Source organism: Psammomys obesus, unplaced genomic scaffold, assembly GCF_907164565.1.
Source record: "Psammomys obesus unplaced genomic scaffold, mPsaObe1.curated_primary_1811, whole genome shotgun sequence".
In the NCBI taxonomy this organism is placed as follows: domain Eukaryota; kingdom Metazoa; phylum Chordata; class Mammalia; order Rodentia; family Muridae; genus Psammomys; species Psammomys obesus.
In genome coordinates, this window is record NW_026590435.1 from 873,929 (window position 1) to 898,967 (window position 25,039).

The following is a 25,039-nucleotide window of genomic DNA, read 5'->3' on the forward strand; positions in this document are numbered from 1 at the left end:
TGTGGTTGCTGGGAATTGAACTCAGGACCTTTGGAAGAGCAGCCAGTGCTCTTAACCTCTGAACTATCTCTCCAGCCCCCTAGGTCCTGTTGTTTCTTGAAGGCTTTTTTACACAGCACTCCACACCAACTTCTAGCTCTTACAATCTTCTTCCTCTCCTCCTCCTCTTCCACTTTCTCCTTCTTGTTTTTTTTTTTTTTTTTTTTTTTGTTATTGTTGTTTTTTAAGACAAGCCTTCTCTGTGTAACCCTGGCTATCCTGGACTTGCTTTGTAGACCAAACTGGCCTTGAACTCAGAGAGATTTGCCTGTCTCTGCCTCCCAAGTGCTGGGATTATAGGCATGCACTACCATGGTCAGCTCACATGAGTTTTGTTTGTTTGTTTGTTTGTTTGTTTGTTTGAGACAGGGTCTTACTGTGTAGCTCTAGTTGACCTGAAATTGGCTGTGTCAATCATGCAGGCCTCTTCAAATCCCAGCTGTCCACCTGCCTCTGTCTGAGCTAAGGTTAAAGGCATTCACCATCCTGTTCAATGAGTTTGTTTGTTGGTTTTTCCAGTTTCTCGAGATAGGGTTTCCTTGTGTAGTTTTGGCTGTCCTAAACTTTGTAGACCAGGCTGCCTTCAAACTCATAGAGCTCTATCTACCTCTGCCTCCTGAATGGATTAAAGGTGTGCACTAACACACTTGGCTTTTTTTTTTTTTTTTTTTTTTTTTAGTAAGTGCTTTATCTGCATGTATGTGTGAGCATGCTGGGAATTGAACTCAGGACCTCTGGAAGAGCAGACAGTGCTCTTAACCACTGAGCCATCTCTCCAGCCCCATTTTTGTTTTTGTTTTTTTAAATAGATTTTTTTTTTAACCTGGTGGTGGTGGTGCATGCCTTTAATCTCAGCACTTGGGATGCAGAGGCAAGCAGATCTCTATGAGCTGAGTTTCAGGACAGCTAGGGCTACACAAAGAGATCCTATCTCAAAAAAAAAACAAAAAAAAAAAAAACATGTTTTTTTCATGTATTATTTGTGGCAAATATTTGCCCCAAGTGATTTCTGTATATTTTGGACAGTCTGACTACTTAAGCAAGATAACTTTGGACTTTAATCCTTTTACCACAGCCTGTTAGTATTGGGATTGCAGATATGGGCCACGGTGCCTAAATTAGAATTGGTCTCTTATGTATTAACATGAGATTTTTATCCCCAGTTTCATTAAAAACAAACAAACAAACAAACAAAAACCTGATCTGTATTTTTTTACATTTCTGGTAGAGAGAATCTACATCTGGGTAGGTGAGGTAGTGTACACAGAACATGAAAGCAAAAGCTCAGCAGAGACACAATGACTACAGCAACTCATATAAAGGAAACATTTCATTGGGGCTGGCTTACAGTTTGGAGGTTTTAGAGCATCACTGTCATGGCAGTGCACTGGCAGACATGTTGCTGAAGAGTTCTAGGTAGGATCAGCAGGCAGCAGGAAGAGATAATAACACTGGGCCTGGTTTGACCTTCTGAACCACAAAGCCCGCCCTAACTGACCCATTTCCTACAAGACCACAACTACTCCAACAAGGCCACACTTCCTAAGAGCCTATGGGGGGCCATTTTCATTCAAACCACCACAATGATCAAACGCAGTTTGGGCAGCAACGGATTTATTTGGATTACAAAACTCAAAACACAATCCATTAAGCAGATGCTGAGGGCACAGGGAGTGTGTGTGTGATGGGGAGGAGGCTTACTTGCTTTCTCCTCATGGATTGCTCAGAATGCTTTTTTTTTCTTTTAAAGATTTATTTATTATGTAACAGTATTTTGCCTGCATGCCAGAAGAGGGCACCAAATTTCATTATAGATGATTATGAGCCACTGGGTGATTGCTGAGAATTGAACTCAGGACCTTTGGAAGAATAGCCAGTGCTCTTAACCTCTGAGCCATCTCTGTAGCCCTCAGAGTGCTTTCTTTTCTTTATGTTTTTATTTTTATGTTTTTAGAGACAGGGCTTCTTTGTGTGTAGCCTTGGTTGTCCTGGACTCACTTTTGTAGACAGGCTGGCCTTGAACTCACAGATACCCACCTGCCTCTGCCTCGCCAAGTGCTGGAATTACAGGTGTGCACCACATTGCCTGGCTGGAGGATATTTCTTTCTCTTTTTTTCTTTTCTTTCCTTCCTTCAAGGATAGTTCTTAATTGAGGATCTCGTCTCTTAAATGCCTATAGCTTATGTCAAGTTGACATAAAACTAAATAGCCAGTACTCTCTTCAAATGTGCTGCAACTCCAGCACACTATCTTCTTTTCCTAGCAAAGGAGGCTCTAAATTCTAAATTAGAATATGGGCATGGTCAGGTTCTATGGGCTTTCTTCTCATCCCACAGATGGGTATCTTCTTACATGTCTCACATGGTAGAGAGAGTTTCTCTTTTTAAAAATTTATTTACTAAAAAAAAAAAAATTATTTACTTATGTATTTTTTTTAATGGATGTTAGTGAGCCACTGTATAGTTGCTGGGAATTGAACTCAGAACCTCTGGAAGAGCAGCCAGTGTTCTTAACTGCTGAGCCATCTCATGGGCCCTCTCTTTTCTTTTTTCATAATATTTTATTTCACATGTATGGATCTTCTGTAGCATGTACATCAGTACATGTGTGTGCAGTGCCCATGAAGGCCAGTAGAGGATACCAGATGCTCTGAAACTGGAGTTACAGTTGTGAGCTGCCATGGAATTGCTAAGAATTGAACCCAGGTCTTTTGGAAAAGCAGACAGTACTCTTAACTGCTGAGACACTGTTCCAGCCTCTGGAAATTTTTTCTAATAGAATGACTGTTATATCAACTGTTGAGGAAATGGCTCTTTTAAAGTGCTTGTGTTACAAGCAAAAGGACAAGAGTTTGGATCCCCAGAACTCACATAAATGTTGGAGCATGTGGTGGCTCCTCTGTCACTCCAGCCTCAGGGTTCAGAGACAATCTCCAGGGCAAGATGGGTGGTGAGACTCGTCATACCAGCAAGCTCTGGGTTTGATTGAGAGACCCTACTCAAAGAATAAACTGGAAGAATGAGGAAGATGCCTAACATCAACTTCAGGCCTGTACACAACACCTGGACACATGTATATCCACACATTCAGACACACATATACCACACTCCTATGCGTGTCGCACCGTTGTCAAACAGTTTGCATTCTGTCTTTTGTTCCAAATTTATTATGATTAGAAAAACCACCAAAAGATGATACCAATTTTGTTTATTTTTAGGTTGTTTTGTTTATCAGACAGGGTCTCATTAATGCAGGCTGGAACCTCTATGTAGCTGTGAAAGACCTTGAACTCCTGATCCTTCTGCCTTTTCCTTCCCACCTGCTGGGATTACAGGGATGCACCATGACCAACTATGAAAAACACAAACTGTGTGACAATTAAGACAGCCTTCTGGTGCATGCCCTTAATCCTAGCACATGAGAGGCAGAAAGAGGTGGACATCTGTGAGTTTGAGGCCAGTATGGTATACAGAGTTTCAGGACAGCCACGGCTGTTACACAGAAAAACCCTGCCTTGAAAAATAAAACAAAAAGACGCCACCAAGGATCAAGAACTTAAGGCAGGGGGCTGGAGATATGACTCAGTGGTTAAAAACACTTGCTGATCCTGAATAGCATCTTGGTTTGGTTTCTAGTACCCATGTGGTGGCTCACAATCACCTGTAGCTCCAGTTTCAGGAGATTTTTTCTTTTATGACCTTTGTGGACACTATGCATTCATATGGTACACACAAACTCACACAGATGCACACACACTAAATAAACAGACCTGAGGGCAGGCTTGGGCTATATGGAGAGATCCTTTCAGCTCCCCTCAAACAAAACAAAAGAAACAACAATGTGAACAGCAGTTTCTGGAACCTGCTCTATGAACTGATACTGTTCTTCAGTTGTCTAGGACAAATATAATGAATAGGCATATGATCTAAAGAGTGCATGAAAATGCAAACCTAATTCGTGACCAGGTGCAGGTAGAACAGGGACGGCATATACCCTTCTGGACAGGAAAGAAGAGCCACATATGAACAGTTGGAGGGACTCAGACTGAATGAACAAACACTTCCATAATGTTCTGTCCAGTAAAGCAGAGATACGGCTCAGCAGTCAAAAGCACCTTTAAAGACCAGAGTTCAAGTCCAGAACTGCAGCTTGGGTTCCAGCATGAATATTAACAAGCAGAGATGAATAGGTAGAAGACCCTGATACCCTCTTCTGGCTTCCAGGTATACATACACACAATAACACACACACACACACACACACCTCTAAAAAAACAACAAAGAATGAACTAGAGTAGTGAGCAAGAATGGATAGTGTTGAAATTTTAAGTTTCTAGAAGACACTTTGATATGCCCATCTCTAGAATTTATTTACTTATTTCTTATTTTTGAGACAGGATCTTACTACATAACTACTGGCTGTTCTGAAATACACTATGTAAACCACTCTGACCTCAAACTAACAGAGATCTGCCTACAACATTGAATCCTGCTCCATATTTCTAAATTTTAAAATTAAAAATTATTTAAAGTCTTAGTCTGGCCTTAATGGTACACACCTTTAATCCCACTACTCAGGAGGCTGAGGCTAGAGGACTATAGAAGAGTTTGAGGTCAGCCTGGGTATTAAACTGAGACCATCTCAAACACACACAGAGAATTTAAAAATAACAACCTGGGTGGATGGGCGCGCTGGTGCAAGCCTATAATCCCAGCACTTAGGAGGCAGAGGCAGGTGGATAGCTGTGAGTTCGAGGGCAGCCTGGTCTACAAAGTGAGTTCAGAATAGCCAAGGCTACACAGAGAAACCCTGTCTTGAAAAAACAAAAAACAAGAACCTGAGCTTGGTTGTACAAGCCTATAGTTCCAACCCATAGGAAATGGAGACAGGAGAATCCCTAGTTAGAGGCCAGTGTACACTACATCAGGAGTGCCTGTCTCAAACAAAATAAAATCTACTGCCTATCATCTGACTTTAAGAGGAATATCTAAGGGGCCCCACACCACTGCAAAGGCTCTGCAAGTAGAAATCAGAGTGTCAATGATTCAACAAGGTAAACAACTGCCCACTGCCAAAGAGGGGGAAAAGGGCCATAGACCAAGGGTTTCAGGTAGTTTCTACAGCTCACAGGGGGAGCCTGCCACCCTACTAACAACTTTGATCGAGTGCGATATGCTCCAGAACTTTGATGTTGAGAAAATTAGTACGTAAATCTGTTTTGATCCACCTAGTTTACAGGCACAGTTAATAGGACACCATGCACTGATAAAACCTAACTGTCCAGAGGGTCACAGTCCCCTGGGGAACAGGGAGTGGCTCTTTGCCCTACAGTTTAATGAACTGGCCATGTGTGATAGCCCTGACCCTTAGGGACCCATGTTTCCTAACTTCTCAGAAGCCACTCATACTTCCAAAGGAATGTCACTTATTTTTCATCCAAGTCCAGATGCAAGAATTCAAAAGCCAGGGAGGTGGTGAACAATGTGTGTGGCCAAGGAACTAGGCAGACTGGCAGAAAGAACTGACTAATTGGACTTTCCAGGCTTAGCTGCCCTGTGGTTCCTGTGGCCACCAGTCAGCGCACAAGGCCTTTTTTTTTTTTTTTTTTTTTTTTTTTTAAATTTATTACTTATTAGTATTCTGCCTGCATGTATACCTACATGTCAGAAGAGGGCACCAGCACCAGATCTCATTACAGATGGTTGTGAGCCACCATGTGGTTGCTGCAAATTGAACTCAGGATCTTTGCACTCTTAACCTCTGAGCGATCTCTCCATCTCTCTCTCTTTTTTAAAATTGGTGGGAGCCAGAAGTCAGGATTCTTCTCAGAAATCTGTGTTATAGACTTATGTTAGAAATCTAGCACATTATTCTGAGGGTCACATACAGCAGGATGGAAAGGCAGTTGTTGGTTTTCAGTACCTTTCAGAGACTCCTTGCCCAGCCACTGTAAGGAGGGGCCTAAGACAATTTCTGAGCATCCCGAAACAGTGTGTGTCCTCCCCTTTCACAAGCTGGACCTCAGCCATAGCTAAATAAGATCCAGCCCAGGCCTGGCTCCACAAAGCAGAGGGAGAAGGCAGGGAACAGTCTCTTTTCCTTACACTGGATAGCCTGGCATTGGACAGGGAATCTTCTTGGGGTCCCTCAGAACCTTCTCTTGGTTGAAGAGGATGCCTCAAGTGCTGCTTTAGATGCTAGAGGCACTTCAGGTGAGACAGCTCTCTCTGGCTGTTCATGGACCCTTTGGCTGGTGGATCTTCTTATGAATGAGCAGCTGAAACTTCCAATCAAAGCTGCACCCACAGTCCAGGCAGAAGTGGCGCTGCTGGCCTGTATGACTCTTGCGGTGGATGACTAGCTGTGACTTCCAGCTGAAGCTGTGCCCACACTCCATGCACGTATAGCCCGGAAGGCCAGGGGGTCGCCGTATTGCTGGCTCCCAGGCCATTTGTGGTGGTCTTTCTATGCCTGACCCACCCATGTGAGTGCGGTGGTGGATGACAAAAACTGACTTCCAATCAAAGCTGAGGCCACACTGCTCACAAGTGTACAGTTTCCGAGGTGTGGCCTTAACGGAGGCTTCATGTAGTGGTGCAGGAGACAAGCCTGGAGGGTCCATGCAAGGGCTCAGGCTCTCACTTTGAGAGGATGGGCAGGCTTCAACTGCAATGGCTCCCACTTCCGGGAGATGGCTCCTGAGGGACTCCGGTCCTGCATGTGGCATCTCCTGTTTTGGCCTCAGCTCAGATTCAACATGCATCTCTGGCTCTAGCAGTGGCAGGCTTTCTGGGGTGAGAAGAACATTCATTTGGGGACTTGGACACATGGGGGCTCCCACAAAAGTATGGGGTGGGCACCTTCTAGAAGAGAGATGCAGCCCAGATGCTCGGCCACTGCCCTGGGAGCCCCAGTAGGGAGCTAGCACATGCGGGGGAGGCATGTGGAGGATGGGGCAAGGAAGTTAGGACAGGGAGGGCCATCAATTCTCACCCTGAGATGCCACTATGCCATACTTCTCCAGCATCACGCCACAGTACAGCTCTTTTTGTAACGAGTCCAACAGGCCCCACTCCTGCAAGGATGCAAACAGTCACTGCCTCTCCCACCCAGCCTCAGATCCCTACCCATCACGCAATGGGAGGCAGGTTACTAAATCCCCATCTGCACCAGGCTTAAGGGCCAAACCAGAACTGGCATTTCTGAATATAGGGGCTGCTTTCATCTGTCCAACCTACCATCATCTGTCTTAGTATGGCCAGAAGGACTGAAATTGTGGGTGGGTCTTGGACAAGGAGCCCCATGGCTGTCCCCATCCTTCTAGTCACTAAACTGTGTACAGGATGTACTGGAAGGTCAGTAAGAGGCTAGGAGACTACCTTGACCTTCTGTCAAGACTGATTAACAAAACTGAAAGTTCTGCCTTCTTTGTGGTGAGAAAATTTTCTTTTGGCCTTTATTGGGGTGTTTGTGAGAGGGATTAGGTCTATGTAGCCCAGGCTGGCCTCAAATTTACTATGTACTGAGGGTGACTTTAAAATTCTGATTTTCCTGTCTCCACCTCCTGAGTTTTGGGACCACAAGTACAGGCTACCATACCAATTTATGCAGTGCTGGGAATAGAACCTAGGACCTTGTACATACTAGGCACTCTACCAAGTGATCTACGTTTGCAAAACCTTTATTTAACTTTAGTTTTTAAAAAGAGGACTAAGGACCCAGGCATGTTGGGGCACACTAATCCCAGTACTCAGGGCCAAAGGCAGACACATCTCTGTGAGAACAAGGCCAACGTGGCCTACATAGTGAGTCCTAGGACATGTATGGTTATGTAGAGAGATAATGTCTTAACAAAAACAACATCAGGTGGGGTGGGAAGACTAAAATTAAAAACAATAATGAGGAATCTCAGGACTGCGATGAAGTGAGGCAGCAAAGGTGATAGAGGAAGCTTGGGTGCTTGCCAGCTGGTTCAGGCACGGTCTAAAGAGGGGGAGTTTGGTGGCAGGACAGGGGGTTAGCTATTATGGCCTTACCAAAGAATTCCTTGCCTAAAAGTTCTACCTTCTTTCCTGCCCTACGTCTACCATATAGGTCTTTGGTACTTTGAGAAAAATAACCCTGAAAGCTATTTGCCAAAGCAAATGTGGAGAAATGAAGGTGGCAGCTACAGGTTGCTACATCCAGAGGTGGTGGCTACAAGTGAGGACACAGAGAGGGGCACCAAAAGGGTTTCTTTTCTTTTTCTTAGACAAGATCTTTTTTAGACAAAATCCTTTAGACAGGATTTTTCTGTGTCGCCTCGGCTGTCCTGGAACTCACTTTGTAGCCCAGGCTCACCTTGAACTCACAGAGATCGGTCTGCCTGACCACACCTGTTCCCCGCCCCCCAGGGGGTTAACCTTGAAACACACCTTAACTAGACATTCTAGTGGTGGCATATGCCTTTAATCCCAGCACTCAGGGAGGCAGAGGCAGGTTAATCTCTGTGAGTTCCAGGCCAGCCTGGCCTACAGAGTAAGTTCCAGGCCAGCCAAGGCTACACAGAGAAAACCTGTCTCACAAAACAAAATCAACAACAAAAACTAGACATATTGAGGAAGGAAGGGGTTCAGTAGCAGAAAGAATCTGGAGAAGACATTTGTAACCCCTCCACATTAACTATATACACTCAGGTAGCAGGGGTTTTCAGCTAAGGTTCCTTGTCACTGTACTTTGAGAAGTGCAGTACAAGACTTGAGGCTTGTTTGGGAAGAGTGTCTTGATCTCATCTCAGGAATGCAGGAATTCTGCAGTGGCAGTCCCTTTCCCACCTGCACACATAACAGCTGGTTCATGACCTATGGGTGTTGCAAACCTTTCCAGTAACTGACTTCTCTGGAGGTAAGGAAGCCATGCCCACCTGTTCTAGCCATTCTGGACTAGGCCTGATACCTAAATCTTTTTCAGTGAGAGACTACCAGTCTATTCAGGACCTGCTGGGAGGGAAGGTATTTACTACTCAGAAGTAGCAAAAAACACATGGCAGAGAATCCTACAAAACCACAGGGCAGAGCATAGCCACCAGAGACAACCCCCTCCCTCCTACACCCATGGCCTACATTTCCTGCTGGAGGCTGTTTACCTGGATCCTTCCAGGTTGGAAGGATGTGGAGGCTGGTTCTTGGTGTTCAAGATGTCCCTTAAGGGCCTGGGCTGGAAAGAGAGGGCTTGCAGATACTGAGAAAAAGAGGCAGATGGGAAAGAGTATCAAGCTGTCCTTACCACACTGGCCTTGGCCTGTTTCTGCCATGTGACATGGTGGGAGGTCAGCCTTGTCTCGTTGCTTCTCAGGAATCCAGTTTTATAGTCTCTCTAGAGTCCCTATCCCAGCTGGGGACATCCAGACTCATTTCAGGAGTCACAACCCTGACACAACCTCTCCAAGGACACCCCCTCACCCCCAACACATACACCCAGATTTGAGGTTCTGATATTGTATCCCTCACCCATCTCCTGTCCATCAGCACTGGTTTCCTCCTTCACACCACAATTGATTTGGGTAGCTTTGTCTATCCTGGCATCTTGTGGTGCCTCTGCAGGGCCTGCCTCAGAGGATTCCGTTGCAACGGAGATGTGGTGGCTCCCTGAGGATTCCTTCCTCTTCTGGACTGTAAGAAGCAGCTTTGGCTTCAGGATGTGGGCTGTGATCTGAAGAGAAGCATGTCACAGGGGCTCTACCCTTCAATCTATCCCTCGAGAAAGCTAATGTCATTACACTCACCCAGCCCAGCAGTTGCCCAGGATCATGCTGCAGCCCCTCAACAAGGGCTGCAGCCTCCTCAGGGCTTCCTGGTCGCTGCCCTCGCACCCAGGCCTGGATCTCAGGGGGCAACACACCCAGGAACTGCTCCAAAACCAGCAACTCTATCATCTGCTCTTTGGAACATGACTCAGGCTGCAGCCACTGGTGACACAATCCCCGAAGCTGGGTCAGTGCCTCTCGGGGACCCTCTACTTCCTCATAGCAGAAACTTCGGAATCTGAGTCGTGCAGCCTCAGGCTCCTCAAAGGTGGTCTCGCAGTCTCTGAGGGATAGGTGTTGGGGACCCAGAGGAGATGGCATTCTTGTTATGAAGGTTCTTTTTGGAGCTAACAAGAGGGGCCTACAGAAAAGGAGGAATCAGTATCATCTAAGGCCAGAAGGCACACACCAGTCCCCTCCTAGAAACCAGTAAAGTGAATCCTGAGGCCAGGAAGGCTTCCAGGAAAGTTATGAAGGTGCAGGAGAACAGGAAAAAGCCTTGACAATTAAATGCATGGTGGAAGGTGTGCAGGGACCTTCTAGAAAACTGCAAATGGCTGGCTCAAACATTGGTACAACAGAGGGCTTCTGGGAGATGAAAGCGGCTTCTGCCGATAGACAAAGGATCAACAGAACACAGGTCAGACCACCATCAGGGTGACCTGAAGCCCCGAGGCTCTGGGGCCCGAGCACATCACCTGGGACAAAGCTGAAAGCCTGGGTGCACTCCCAGGGGCCTATATGGGCTGGGAGGCACTGCCCGCTGATTACAGCTGAATTATGGATGCTTCACACTGCATCAGCCTCCGTATGTGAAATCCCGCAAAAAAGGCCAATGCAAACAGCCCTATGTTGTGTGGAGTCGTAAACTGAAACGTTATGTCCCAGCTCTTAAGACGCGCTGGATTGAAACCGGCTCTCCTGGGGCACCCGTCCTGTCCGTCCAAGAGACACTCAGAGTTGGGGTGCCGGTCTCTGAAAGGGGTGGGTCTTTCAGGAGAATGGGACTGAATGCTCTGTGTTCGATGGCTGGGGGGCGCTCCTGGAACTTGGGGGGAGCCGTGGGAAGTCGCTGTGCCTGCCCAGCTAGGAGTGTGCTCACCTCTGACGCCTCTGGCCGCCTGAGAAGCTCGGAGCACTTCCGGGAAGTGACACGGCACGAGCGCGTCCCACTGCCACTCACAGAACGCCCCGCCTCGCGCGCATTGCCCTACCAGCCTGGCCAATCCTGCACCTACGAGGCCCCTTCCGCTCGGACTACGTCTCCCGTGAGCCTCAAGCAAGGACGACCTTACTCTCCCAGGGCTTGTCACGCACGAAGTGTTTCGTTCCTGTCCTTGAGACTGAGGTGCCACAGAGTTCATGGGGTTCCCTCTCCTGACTTGGCAACCGTTTTTTTTCTTTCACCCCAGCCGTAGGACTCACCCACAGCGGACCCAGATTGCAGGTTAGACTCCTTACGCATGTGCACAGTGGACCAGGTTTCTATTGGCTGGTGCGGGGTCCTGACCAATCAAAGCTGGCGCTCTGCTAACGACTTGTGTCTCTTAGGTAACAGATAATGCACAACCTGCTGCTTCTTGAAGTTCTCAAAGCAACATTGTAAACGTCGCCCTGCGGTGAAGAAGGCCTAAGTGGAGACTCCTTGGTCTTTTGAATACAGCCATCGTCCCAACGACCAAATGATCCCGGTGGGAGGCATTGTTGGGCCAGGAAGGCCCAGTGTGGCCTTTGTTGGATCCCGGTTAAGCTCCCTGGATATTGTGGAGGCAATTGGACCACGGGTGGGCAAGCTCTCAGAGGAGGCAACCATATAAATTACTCTCTCACTAACAGTCTTCAGATAACGAACGGTACTACAAATGAGGATTGAGGCTTTTGTCTGAGATTGAGGATGAGGTGTACTCAACCCTAACTTTGGAGGCTGCAGTTGGACAGGTGACCTTTATTTATTTTTCAACAGGCAGTTAATGGCTTTTGTTTGTTTGTTTGTTTTGGGAGAAAGCCCCCTCCCCCCCTCCAAAAAAAAAAAAAAAAGGCCCGGGCTAACCAGGAACTTTCTGTATACCATGGTAGCCTGGAGCTCACACAGAGATCCTCCAGCCTCTGCCTCCCGTTTGCTGAGATTAAACGGGTCTGGGTCCACCCCACCCAGAAGTTAGAGGAAGTTTAATTGTAGATGGGGTTAGCTTTATTTCCGCATATCAAATGGTTGAACCATGATATAGCCATGCTGAACTGGATCTGCCTTGTCTGTTTTCTTCTGGTTCGTGTGAACCCCGTCCTTGGTTGCCATCTGCTGGCGGAGAGCAGCAGTTCTCTACATCCCAAACTCCTGGGCTACATGGGTAGAGTTTGTTAACTCAGCTTGCCAGCTGAGCTATTTGGGAGATCAGGTCTTTTACAGATTCTCACTACCTATTCAGTGAGGAGAGGCTGGACTACAAGGGGCTCCTCAGAGACCTCTCCCCTGAAAGCATCTTTGTTCTAGGGATTCACACCCTGGTTGGAGAGTTCCCAAGCCTTCAATGTTCTGCAGGGTAGACCTGGTTGAATCTTGTGGTATTCCTCTTCCCCCTGGGCTTGACATGACCATTACCATCTTTTTTTCTCCTTAGTGTGGGGCATTAAGTCTAGGACCACATATTTACTAGGTAAACTACCGTTGAGCTAGCCCCAACTTCATCAATTACTTTGGTTATATTGAGTTGGCCAGTGTAACCATAAAATAAAATTTTTTGAGACAAGATCTGTTACCCAGGTTGTCCTGTTAGCCATCATAAAGCGGAGGGCTTGTGGTGACTTACTGACCTTGCCCTTAAGGGTAATGAAAAAGAAAAAGAAATTATAGTTAGGTATACAATACTGAGATGTTCACATTTCCTCTTGGTGTGGGGGACATTTTGCTCACCTTCAAGTCCTTCCTGATCATCTGTGTATGGTCTTAGAAATGCTGAAATTTAAGGTAAAAAAAAAAAACTGTTGAGTGTTGAGACTCTTCAGCCACCCATGTTCTTGTAAATGTTACATCTCTGAGGGGGAAAGGCTTCCCCAATGTAAATGTTACAGCTCTGTGGAGAAAGACTTCCCCAGTGGAAGAGCTGCAACTATGAGGGGAAGGTTTCCCCATTGCAAGTGTTACAGCTCTGAAGGAAAAGGTATCCTGGCAGTTGGGAGCCAAGGAACATCACAAAGCCACACAACAAACCTCACACAAGAGATTTATTGGGAGGGTAAAATTCAGGAGGTGTCTGACTCTGCTTGGGTGAGAATCAGCAAAGAATTGAGCAGAAGACAGGATTTATATAGGGCTTCTTGGGGGGGGGGGTACTTTCAGGGTGAAGGTTTCCACTGTGGGGATTATGGATTTTCAAGGTCAGAGGTTGTGGCAAACTCAGTGTTCCCCCATCTTCATTTGTAGACTTACATGAACTAAGTGTGTGCATATGTTTAGTTGAGAGGGTTTTTTTTGTTTTTTTTTGTTTTTGTTTTTGAGACCTGTTTGGTCTCTAAGTCTCCATCCTCCAGCTTCAGTCTTCCCAGTGTTGAGAATATAAGCAGGTGATACCAAGCTTAGCTGGTTTAACATTTTGACTTAGAAAGTCCAAGGTCATTTGTACATTTACACCTTGTTAAGAGGGGCCAGCCCAATACAACCATAGTTGCTGGGGAAGTCCAGACATAAGGGAACATAGATCAGTTCTGAGTACTGGAAGAAGTACATTCAAGGAGGGTGGAATTAAAAGCCAATAGGAACACAAGTAGAGGAGGCTGGTGAGGAAGAGATGGTACCGATCCCAGTCTGAGGAGCCAGGAAGGCTCAGGACATCTGCTTCGGGTTTCCTGTGACTGTTGGGGAACTCATTTGCTCAACAGATATCTTTGGTTCTGAGTCTTCCTGGCATTACACAGCTCCATCCAAGAGGTGCTGATAGTAGAATACTGTGTATGAGGAAGCCTAGCTCAGAGAACTGTTTCTTACAGGGCCTTGAGTAGCTAGGTCCCACACAACATCCCTTCCTGCTTGGGTGGACAGATGTGTCTGATTCCACTGGCAAATGGGTGGGACAGATGTGTCTTAAGTAGAGAGGATGACTGCAAAAGGGTTTTGTTCTGTTGGGTTTTTGAGACAAGGTCTTACTATGGAACCCCAACTTCTATATAGACCTGCTTGTCTCTGTCTCCCTCTCTCTTTTTCTCTTTCAGTTTTTCAAGACAGGGTGGTAGCCCTGGCTATCCTAGAATCACACCTCACAGAGATTTGCCTGCCTCTCCCTCCTGAGTGGTTGGAGAAAAGACATGCCACAACTGCCTGGCTGTCTCTGTCTCTCTAGCGTTGGTATCCATCAATATATCTGACTTTTTTTCCCCTCCAAACTGTCTCTATAGTCCCACACTGGCTTTTAACTCCACACCCTCCTGTCTCAGCCTCCCAAAGTGCTGGGGTTACAGGTATGCATCACCTCCAGGTGATGAGACTGGAGTTCCCAAAGGGCTGGAGTCAACTTTGCACATTTACTCAGCCTCAATAGCAGTCATAGCAAGGCCTCCTTCCTACCCTCCTCCCTCCTACAGCCTAATCCACAAAGGCTCCTCTTTCAACAGAACTGCTGCTCTAAGCTGTCCCACTCTCCTCGGATCTCCAGGCTTCCCCTGCCTACTGTGGCCATGTAGGAGATATAGATGATCCAACCCTGCCCTGGGCTGCAGACAAGCTGTACTTCTACTCTATGGCCCCTCTGAGAACCCAGATTAAATTCAAATCTCTGTGCTGACACTCCAATGGCATGTCTGTGTGCATCCATTTAATACTATCTGCATTGTTTTAAGGTAAAAACAAGTATTACTGTTCACACAGATTTTTAAAATGTCAGGCTACTGCAACTAAATTTTTTTTCTTTTTAAGACAGGGGCCTCAATGTTGGACAGTAGTGGCACATGCCTGTAATCACAGTACTTGGGAGCCAGAGGCAGGTAGATATCTATGAGTTCGAGGCCAGCCTGGTCCGGTCTACACAGTAAGTTCCAGGACAACCAAAGCTACACAGAGAAACCCTGTTTTGGAAAAAACAAAATGTAAATAGGACTCATGCTACCCTTGAATAGCTTTTCCTACCTCTCTCTCCTGAGTGTGGGGATTGCAGGCATTTATCACCAAGCCTAATTCTTTGAACTAATTAAAACCTGGAACTGAGGGAGAGGGATACATTTTGGTTGGCCAAGTGCTTGCTAAATAGGTACAAGGTTAAATTTCCAGCATTGACTAGACCAGGCATGGTGTTGTATGCCTACAGTCTCAGCAGTCTGGAGGTAAAGGCAGGAGAATAGAAGTTCAAGGCCAGCTTCAGTTACAAAGACATATAACCAAGGGTAGCCTGTCTCAAAAAAACACCAGGGCCATCAAGATGGCTCAGTGGTTAAAAGCATGTGCCACCAAACCTTACAACCTGAGTCCCATGCCCAGCACCCATATGGTGGAAGAAGAAAACTGCTACCTGGAAGTTTTCCTTTGACTTCAACATTCATGCCCTTAAATACATGCAGCAACACGCATAATTATAAACCATAAATAGCAGTAAAAAAAATAGGAGGCATTCCTGGAGCAAGATATGTAGACATTCACATCCCTAGATAAAAAATTATATGTGTTTCAATTATATGTGTTTTTTTTAAAAGATTTATTTATTATTTATACGACATTCTGCCTGCACACCAGATCTTACTATAGATTGTTATGAGCCACCATGTGGTTGTTGGGAATTGAACTCAAGACCTTTAGAAGAACAGTGAGTGTTCTTAACTTCTGAGCCATCTCTCCAGGCCCCGTGTTTTAAATTTTAAATGCTGGCATTCATTTCCCTGTTGGTGTGGCCTCAGGTCCAAATGGGATCTGGCCTACTGAAGGCAAATAAGCAAACTGAACCCCACTCATCTATCTGCCCTCACCATTCAGTCATTATACCTTGAAGAGTAGTCTCAAAAGTCATAGGAAATGTCAAGTCCTCCCTGCTCAGTTCTTTACCTTGCAACCACGGTGTGTGTGTGTGTGTGTGTGTTGGGGGTGGGGGCATGATACCAAGCCCAGCAAAAATAAGCAGCTCCATCTCATATCTTCTAGAGTTAACATTAGCACTTCAGACTTAAAGGCTCATATAACGGGCTTTGGTAATGGCTGATGACAGGCTTGGGTGGGCATAACAATGAGTACTGATGAGGAGCCAGCATTCTTGAGTTGTCTTTCAGTGCTGAAAGCCACATCTTTCCTCCAAGCCTCCATTTCCTACTGGTGGGTTATGCTAGCCCTTCAAGCTTGGTAGACTAGAGAAAAGGGATTGTGGGTGGAGACTGGAGAAGTCCATCTGAGTTGAGTCCTGGTTCTGTAGAGACACCAAATACAAGACCTACAAGCTGCTTATTCTGTAGCATCTAGCCCATGGCTAACAATGAGTCTACTTGGACTTTATTTGGGTACTATTAGAGCATTTACTTTTTTTTTTAAATACATAGTCTCGCTATTTAGCTCTCATGGGCCTGGAACTTACTATGTAGACCAGGCTGGCCTTAAACACTGGACTCTGCCTCCCACGTACTGGGTTTATAGGCGTGTGTCTACCACGCTCCACTGGCCCAAATCTCCTTCCTTCTTCATTTTCTAGAGGAGAAAGCTGAGATTCAGAAACAAACCATTTATTTGCCTGAGGCTTGCACCAAGGAAACTGAATGTTTGAGAGTATTATCTCCAGTTGTTTGAGAGCAGGCTGAATCCTACCATCTATACCTGCTGCCTGCTCTTTTTCTCACCACAGTCAGCAGATCCTGAAGTGACATCAACATGAAGATAAAAGTCTGTGGGTCACCCACTGATTCTGGGAGCAGCCCCTGCCTGCTCTACCAGTCTGAGGGCATACATGCTTACTCTGGGTGCCGCTCCAAGATAGCTGCTTTCAGGGGGTGGGTGTGAGTTGTGGCTGAACAGCAGATCTTGTCATATATAAATGGAACCAACTGGCAAGTCTTCCTCATACCTGGCTTACCTAACTTGGCTTCTTAGTAGATTTGCTGAGGATACAGGCTCTTCAACAGTGAGTGAAAGGGATTCAGAGAGAGCAGGGGATGACACAGCAGACCTCAGGCCTCAGCCAGCTTTGGGACCACTGCTGGGCCTAGGTGGAAGTGGCCTTGGGATGTGCACTATCCAAGGATGCCGCCAGAGACCTGGCCTGAGAGTGCATGCTGCCCCTTGGCCTCCTCAGGGCCTTTTCTCCTGTGTGGATTCTCTGGTGGTGGAAGAGGGCAGGGCGCTCACGGAAGGCGCGGCCACACTGCGTACAAACAAAGGGCTTCTCACCCGTGTGGATGCGCCGGTGACTAAGCAACACTGCGCCCTTGGCAAAGGCCTTGCCGCAATCTCCGCAGCGGAAGGGCCGTTCGCCAGTGTGCAGCAGCTGATGCTGTGTGAGGTTGGAGCTGTGGCTGAAGGCACGGCCACACTGTGGGCATGAGAAAGGCTTCTCTCCAGTGTGCACACGCTGGTGCTTGAAGAGCGAGGAACCCTGACTGAAGGCTGCGCCGCAGAGGGAGCAGGCATAGGGCTTCTCGCCAGTGTGTGTGCGCTCGTGCTGGATGAGATGGGAGTTGCGGCAGAAGCGGCGGCCACACTGTGCGCAGGCATAGGGCCGCCCTCCTGCATGGATCTTGCGGTGCTGGCTGAGGTTGGAGCCATGGCTGAAAGCCTTGCCACACTCACTGCAGTGGAATGACTTCTCAGCCGTGTGGATGCGCTGATGCCGCACCAGTGAGGAGCTGTGTCGGAAGGCCTTGCTGCACACCATGCATGCATAGGGTGTCTCCCCGCTGTGGATGCGCTGGTGCTGAGTCAGGTGTGATGTTTGGCTGAAGGCCTTGCCACACTGGGCGCACTCATATGGCCGCTCCCCTGTGTGGGTGCGTAGGTGCTTGAGGAGGTCTGAGCTCTTCACAAACACTTTGTTACATGCCCTACATTCGAAAGGTTTGTCCCCTGAGAGAAGACCTGGGCTGGCCTGGAGGGCCTCGCCCAGCTCATCCCATATTGGGGGCTCTGGAACATTGTGGTCTCTCTGAGACTCATGCCAAGTTCCACTCATTCTATGTCCCTCCTCAGCCCCGTGAAGGTCAGGGATGCTTTGGAAAGTTCTCTCAGACGTTAGCTGCATTTCTGGCTTTTGCTGCCCTGCTACCTGTAGCTGCTTCCCTGGGACCAGGAAGTCTGAGAAAGCCTTCACTCTGGACAAACCATTTTCAGGAACCCCTACTGGGGAGGTCAATCGCAGGCTAATAGTTGCCTCACTGCTGCTGGAATCTAGCAGTAGCTGCTCCCAGTAGATCACTGATACCCCTGTGGGTTTTTTCTGCAGGGATGGGGAGGCCCTCTGGTGTCCCTCCGGGATTTTTGCATCAGGGCAGGCATCAGCAAGGGGAAGGACACTAGTAGGTATCCCATCAGGCCTGTCATAGGTAACCCTTGGGGGTGCTCCATCTCCAGATACATGTTGGTCCCTTGCATTGTAATTGAATCCTGAAGGGAGAGGATAGATAGTTATCTGTATCAGGAAGTAACTACAGCAGACAGCCTGGGCAGTCAGGGGTCCCCTATGAGTGTAAAAGGGTAAGGAGAAAAATAGAGGCATAGGCTGAATCTGGGAGAAGTTGGCTGGGAAGTCTGTACTGGCAGCTGTGGCCCTTCATGGTCAAGATTGCACTGGTTGTCCTGTGGCCTTTCTCTCAAGCATGCACCCCCTAGTGTGCTTTCTCTTTGTGCTCTTCACTCCAGTCTATGCACTGTTTATCAATCCTGTTTGCAGTCTGCTTTTCCCTGGCATTATTCTCACACTACACAGCCGTGTCTTGACCAATGCTGTATGCACAGCACCAGGAACAGCCTGACCAGAAGTGTTCAAACAACAACTGGGGAGAAGGATTAACTCTACAAATGTGACAGCTAGATGTGGAAAGTGAAGCCACACAGAACAGGTGTGTGTGTATTGGGGAGGGGGGCAGGACTCAAAAGGAGTAATTCCTTAATGGACACAGCACCTGTGCCCTTCAAATTTTTCATTTAAGGGCAGGAGAGAAGGCCACAAGATGAGATTTTCTGTGATACCAGGAAGGAGACAAAGTAGTAGCCCAGATTGGCCCTGAGTTCACCCTATGTGGGACTCAACTTACCAATGCTAGATCTCCTGTGGGTACGCCTGCCTGGATTTGTATTTGTCCTATTGGGAACCCAGGGTTCCTCACCACGCTGGAGCTGGATGATCACACGGGGCCGGGGGACAGAGAGTCCTAGGAAGGGAGAAGGAGCATGTGAGGCCAACCCCAGCTTAGGCCAGTCCAGCCCCAACAGAGAGCAGGATGTGAGATACCATGGATATCAACCATGTAATCTATGCACCCCAAACCCAAAAGGTCGTACCACAAAGGGGGATCACAGGGCCAGCTCAAGGGTTCCCGTAAGGAATCAGCTGCTCCAAAGGAAGTTGCTAGAACCCAGGCACAGAAGAATGTAACCAGCCTGTACCCCAGGGATACAGGAAATGGCTGAGTTTATCAGACTGTGTGTCCAGGGCCCCAACCTTCTCTTAGATGCACATGGATAGAGGGCTCTACTCACAAGACAGTTAGGGAGGAGAGGGGACAGTAGTAATGGCCTCCAAACCTGGTATGCTCAGCTGGCTGCCATACCTGGTCCCAGCTTTGCTTCCAATGAAGGACTCAGGGCTTTACCAATGGAGTCTACAAGTGCGAAGTTTTCCAGCATTACATGGCGGTACAGGGCCCTCTGAGCTGCATCCAGGAACATCCACTCCTCCCGGGAGAAGTACACAGCCACATCCTCAAAGGCCATTAGGCCCTACAACAGCAAGAATGAGAGAGTGTTTATGCTGTGGCTGTGTGAGGCAGGAACCAGCTCCGTGTCCTAATGGCTACCTCTCCCTAATGCTTCTTTCTTCCTTGTAGTACTGGTTCAGAGGCAGGTATATCTCCGTGAGTTTAAAGCCAGCCTCATCGATATTGTGATTTCTAGGAGAGCCAGGACTATGTAGAGAGACCCTGTCTCAAAAACACTAATTCAAAAGAGAAAGAATGAGCCAGGTGGGGGTGGAGCACCACCTGTAATCCCAGCACTCAGGACTCAAGGAGGCAGAGACAGGCAGATCTCTGTAAGTTCAAGAGCAGCCTGGTCTACAGAGGGAGTCCACGACAGTCAATAGTACACAGAGAAACCCTGTGTGGGAAAGCTAACCTCTTTAAATAAACAGATAATCTCATAATCTCAGTCACTGTCATGGGGATGGGGTAGGAGTGGCTTCATCATTCTGGTAAACATACAGGAAGTCAGTCCTTCCTTCGATACCAATGCTCCATTTCCTTTCTGCTCTTTATCAATTCCTCCCCTTGCTCAGCCACCCACTGAGCTCTTCCTCTCAGTCACAAGCACCACAAGCCTTTTTTTATTGTTCTCAAATCCTAAGTGACCACCCCTGATCAAGCCTGTGAAACTATCTTAGTATTTCTGCAACAAGATACCATGACCAAAAAGCAACTTGGGGAGAGAAGGATTTATTCAGCTTACACTTCCACATGGCTGTTCATCACCAAAGGGAGTCAGGACAGGAACTCAAGCAGGGCTTAACCTGGAGGTAGGAGCTGATGCATGGGCCATGGAGGAGTGCTGCTTACTGGCTTCCTCATATCCTGCTCAGTCTACCTTCTTATAGAACCCAGGACCATCAGCCCAGGGATGGTACCACCCACCACCGGCTGGGCCCTCCCCAATGGAGAAAATGCCTTCTAGTTGGATCTCATGGAGGCATTTTTTTTTCAACTGAGGCTCCTTCCTCTCTGATGACTCTATCTTGTATCAAGGTGACATACTAAAGTAGCCAGTACACTATCCTTCTTCAATTCCCAGGTTCTGGCTGAAGACACCAGGATCGGTTAAGTGGACTCTGTCACTTCAGGCCCACCAAATCAGTCCACTCTGGGACATCACACACTCCTGGGCTTTCCCACGTCTACAGTAGTTCCATCCTCCCAGATGCTGAGGCTGACAAATGGGAGAGCTCTTCACACAAACATCAAGCAGACCTACTCATAATTCAGCCACTTTAACCACTACCATTACTAATGGTGGTCCCACCATCATTCACACAGACCATGGGGTAATAGCCTTTGTTCTGCATAATGATGCATCCTCCAACTGTTCTACATACAGAAAAAGATGCTTTAAAGATCCTAACTGGGGGGTCTGGGTGTGGTGGTATAAGCCTTCATCTCAACACCCAGGAGGAAGAGGCAAGTGGCTCTCTGTGAGTTCAGGTCAGCCTGATATCAAGTTGCAGACCAGCTAGATCTTCATAGTGAGACTGTCTTGCAAAACAAAGCAAATAAAAACCCCAATACCTAGAGCCAGCTCAGTGGTTAAGAGTGTGTGCTACTCTTTCAAAGGACATGAATTCAACTCCCAGCATTCACACTGGATGGCTCACAAGTGACTGTAAGCAAGCCCAGGAAAAGCAACACTCATGTGCATATACCCACATACAAACACAATTACAAATTTAAAAATCCTTTTTAAAATCCTAATTGAGAAACCGTCCAGTCTGTGTTTAAATGACTACGTGTCTTCCAATGCCTTTGGGGCAAAGTCCCCAAACTCCCCTGTCTGCTCTTTCAAACACACAAGACCTCCCTTCCAATTGTTCATTCCACATCTACATTGCTAAGATCGAAACTGGGATGGACCTCAGTTTGCAGTGTTTGCATGGTGTGTATAAGGCCTTAGGTTCCATCAACAGTACAATACAAACTGGGTGTAGTGGTACATGCCTGAAAATCTAGCACTAGGGATGTACAGGCAAGGACCACCAGAAGTTCAAGGCTACTCGTGACTACATAAATAATTTGAGGCCAATCTCAAAAGAAGAGACGCTGCCTTCAAATCATAAGCCTCCCCGTGGCTTTTGCACGTATGGCTCCTTCCCGTTAACTTCCTTCTAGACCTTAACTGCACTTGGCTGTCACACGTGAGAATTCCACACCGGTCAGCCTCACTGATCTGCTGGACTGTGGTGTTGAAAACAACTGCTTCCCTCCCCATAACATAGCAAGAGGGCAAGCCAGGACGCCTGGTGGGTCCACGGAAGAATTCCTACACTCACCCGCGCTGGTTCTGTCAGCGGCCAAGTTGCCGCCATCGGAATCTGTAGTGGGGGCGGGGCACGGCGGGCGGGAGACGGGGGCATTGCCCATGCCCGCCCAAGGCCTTGCGCAGCCCGCCGGGACCTCAGTTTCCCGATCAGTCAAGGGCGTTGTACGCCCAGAGGACTGCGGCTGGGTGATGGAGAGTACGTGGCTTCTGCACGGCCCTAAAGGTCTCAACCGCAGCCTAGGAGCCAACAGAGGAAACTGAAGCTAGGAGACAGGGATTGCAGTGCGCCGACGTGTACTGAGCTACAGCCCGAAGCGGGCAGCTGAGAGCACCGTCCTCACTTGCATTAGTCTTGGGTCCCCAAAACCTCCTGGACAGTGCAAAGTCGGCGGAGCCCTCCACGTACCACAATCTTAATCACCGTGTGGCCTGAAGCCGGTCTGCAAAGTGACAACCTAGAGCGCCGGAAGCCCCGCCTCCCCGCCTGCGTAGGTCCAATGTACACAGCGGATGCTCGGGTAAACGTAGTTCCTGCTGGCTTGCGTGAATGACAGCCCAAGCATCTTTCCGCGAACCCTCCAGCCCTGGCGGAGCGCTGGATAGTGAAATTTACAATCATCGTGGGGTTTTGGCGGGGCCTGAGCACAAACGTGTCCTGGGTAGGTCCCTGCGTCGGGTAAGCGGCCCTGGACCAAAACCTAGAGATGAAGAAGTGGGAATTTCGCGGATTCCTGAGGCAAGCCAGACAAGCCAAGAGCACAAAGAAAAAAACGCTACGAGAGAACCATGCCTAAAGAGGCAGAGCAGCAGCTGAGGGTGGTAGCACACGCCTTTAGTCTCAGCGCCTGAAGCGCAGGGGCAAGAGGTCAAAGCCAGCCTGAGGTATAAAGTGAGAGCCAAATGCTGGTGCATGCCTTTAATCTCAGCATTCAGAAGGCAGAGAGGCTAGACTTCCATGCCAACCAGGACCACATAACAAAATTACATCCCAAATATCAGCTCTGGCAATTTCCCGCTCTGTGGCTGCAGGGACTTCCATCTTGTAAAAAGTCATGGTCAATTTTGCAAGCCCTTATTTTCAGACGCTTGTACAGATCAAACATTTTCCTTATGCTTAGGCCGCTTGTTTAGGACCACCTGTTCCTGCCTTTTCCCACACATCACAATACCGATTCTTAATTCCCTTGGGGCGAATTTAACTGATAAATGATACGATTTTGTAGGGGCACGGCTATCTCAGTGCAGATTGACTCAGTGCAGACTGTTGTTGGAGGACAATAAAGGGGTTCTGCCAGAGCCCACAGGCAAAGTAGAACAGTACCTGAGTAGGGAGTGAGGATTGAAAGAAATAAAGCAAGACACAAGGGATCAGCTCCAGAGGACTATCAGTAAATATTGCAGCCTGAGTTTATAGTCAAAACAAGTCACATCCAAACTTGTTTTCTTAAACCACCTCCCAGTAGCAGATGTAGTCCAAGGTCACACAAACAAGTTAAAGAAACTTGGCAAACCATCCTGCTTATCTTTGTTTCTAGGAGAAGGCCAGGGTGAAAACATGTTTTTTGCTGAATACTCAATAACAATGCAGCTTGCCAAGCAAGCACGGATGATGATTGGTGTGTGGAAGGCCTGGCCCACTCTGCACTCTCCAGGAGGTTCTGGGGACCCAAGACAAGTACAAGTGACATTGTGTTCTCAGGGTTTTATTATTCTGTATTTCACCACATGAGTAATCTTGTTTTAGGATTCCCATTTTTCCTGTGTTGAATTCCTTAATTGTACATAGGCTTGTCTCTCAAAACAGAAAAGGGACATTGGGTCTTTTGGGACTGGGCTGGGCAGTTCCCAACCTACATGCAGTGGGTCCTCAAATAGCATGGACTGAGAGCTGGATGTGGTAGCACCTGAAATTAGGGTACTTGGGAGGTAGAGGCAGAAAGATCAGGAGTTCAAGAGCAGCTGAGGCTTTAGTGTGAATCTGAGAGCAGCCTGAGCTACAAGAGACAATAATTACAGAACTCAAAAGCTGTATCAGGAGATTTTGTCACAAATTTAAGGCCAGCCTGGACTACAGAGTGAGTCTGTCACACACACCCCAGAAGAAAAAGAAGCCAGGTGTGGTCGAACATGCTTGTAATCCCAGTACTTTGGAGAAAGACTAAGGACAATTATATTTTTTACTATACAGGGAGTTCAAAAGCAGCCTGGGATACATGGGATCCTGTCTCCAAAAGGACAAAGTGCCAAATAAGATGGCTCAGCAAGTAAAGGCATTTGTCACCAAGCCTGACAACCTGGTTTCTATCTCCAGATGGGAGAAGAAATGGCTCAATACTTACTGATCTTGCAGAATACCCAGGTTTGCTTCACAGCACCCACATCAGCCTTCTCACAACTGCTTATATATAATTCTAGTGTCCAGGGATCCTGTCGCGCGCGGCCTTTGCCGATAAGGACGACGCAACAACCGAGGATTTCTTCAGCGGCAAGTTTATTGAACAGCTCTTTCTTGCAGATGGTGAAGGACCCAAACCCCGGGTTGTGCTCTGCTTAAATAGCCAGCAGCGCGACCTGTCCGTCTGTAATTGGTGCTCTGTTCAAGTCTTCATAAGCATATGGCTGGCAATTGGAGTGCAGCCTAAACCCTCATTAGCATAAAGCTGCGCATGCGTAAACTGCAGGGCGGCGCAGGCAAGAAGCGCGAAAATGCTGGCAAGAAGAACCAGGAAGCAGGAAGCCGGTGCCATCTTGTAATGGCGGGAACGGCTCCCGACATCTCCCCCTTTTATATATATTAAAGGCCATCTCAATCAGAAAAATAACACACCATGAGGTTACCGATCAGCCTGCTGAGCCAACAGCGTCAGCGATCAAGGAGTTTACACAGTGTAAGAGACCCTCTGCACCTTGAGTCCCGTGCAATGGGAACCTGAGCCCTGGGAGGTGCAGAGGTCTGTCTTGAACAGCATCCTGGTGCAATGGGAACCTGTGCCCGTCAGGAGTGCTACAAGTTCGGACAGTG

At 47.7% G+C, this 25,039-nt stretch overlaps 2 protein-coding genes across 3 annotated transcripts; both read right to left on the reverse strand.

Annotated features, from left to right (window-relative positions):
• Nucleotides 1-3,183: 3,183 nt before the first annotated feature.
• Znf446 (zinc finger protein 446) lies at nt 3,184-10,982 on the reverse strand. Its single transcript, XM_055607361.1, has 6 exons — nt 10,927-10,982; nt 9,804-10,185; nt 9,529-9,730; nt 9,165-9,259; nt 7,034-7,115; nt 3,184-6,829 (listed from the first exon to the last, which is right to left on the reverse strand). Exons 2-6 carry the CDS (start codon nt 10,143-10,145, stop codon nt 6,276-6,278), a joined length of 1,275 nt encoding a protein of 424 aa, XP_055463336.1. The 5' UTR covers nt 10,146-10,185; nt 10,927-10,982; the 3' UTR covers nt 3,184-6,275.
• A 4,503-nt stretch (nt 10,983-15,485) lies between these two features.
• On the reverse strand, nt 15,486-22,479 carry Znf324 (zinc finger protein 324). Of its 2 annotated transcripts, none has more exons than XM_055607351.1 (4): nt 22,424-22,479; nt 19,548-19,716; nt 19,032-19,148; nt 15,486-18,381 (listed from the first exon to the last, which is right to left on the reverse strand). In XM_055607351.1, exons 2-4 carry the CDS (start codon nt 19,708-19,710, stop codon nt 16,988-16,990), a joined length of 1,674 nt encoding a protein of 557 aa, XP_055463326.1. In that variant the 5' UTR covers nt 19,711-19,716; nt 22,424-22,479; the 3' UTR covers nt 15,486-16,987. The 2 variants fall into 2 exon arrangements, with proteins under 2 accessions (XP_055463326.1, XP_055463325.1); XM_055607350.1 differs by having other exon boundaries at nt 22,028-22,466.
• Nucleotides 22,480-25,039: the final 2,560 nt, after the last annotated feature.

Excerpts from the sequence above, each read along its gene's own strand:
- Znf446 (XM_055607361.1), bottom strand. The coding sequence starts at position 10,145 with ATGCCATCTCCTCTGGGTCCCCAACACCTATCCCTCAGAGACTGCGAG. Across the intron at positions 9,731-9,803 it reads CTGGGCAACTGCTGGGCTGG|ATCACAGCCCACATCCTGAA; the intron begins GTGAGTGTAATG and ends GCTTCTCTTCAG. Across the intron at positions 7,116-9,164 it reads TCCAACCTGGAAGGATCCAG|GAGTGGGGCCTGTTGGACTC; the intron begins GTAAACAGCCTC and ends GCATCCTTGCAG.
- Znf324 (XM_055607350.1), bottom strand. The coding sequence starts at position 22,111 with ATGCCCCCGTCTCCCGCCCGCCGTGCCCCGCCCCCACTACAGATTCCG. Across the intron at positions 19,717-22,027 it reads CGCTGACAGAACCAGCGCGG|GGCCTAATGGCCTTTGAGGA; the intron begins GTGAGTGTAGGA and ends TTGCTGTTGTAG. Across the intron at positions 18,382-19,031 it reads CCACAGGAGATCTAGCATTG|GATTCAATTACAATGCAAGG; the intron begins GTAAGTTGAGTC and ends CTCTCCCTTCAG.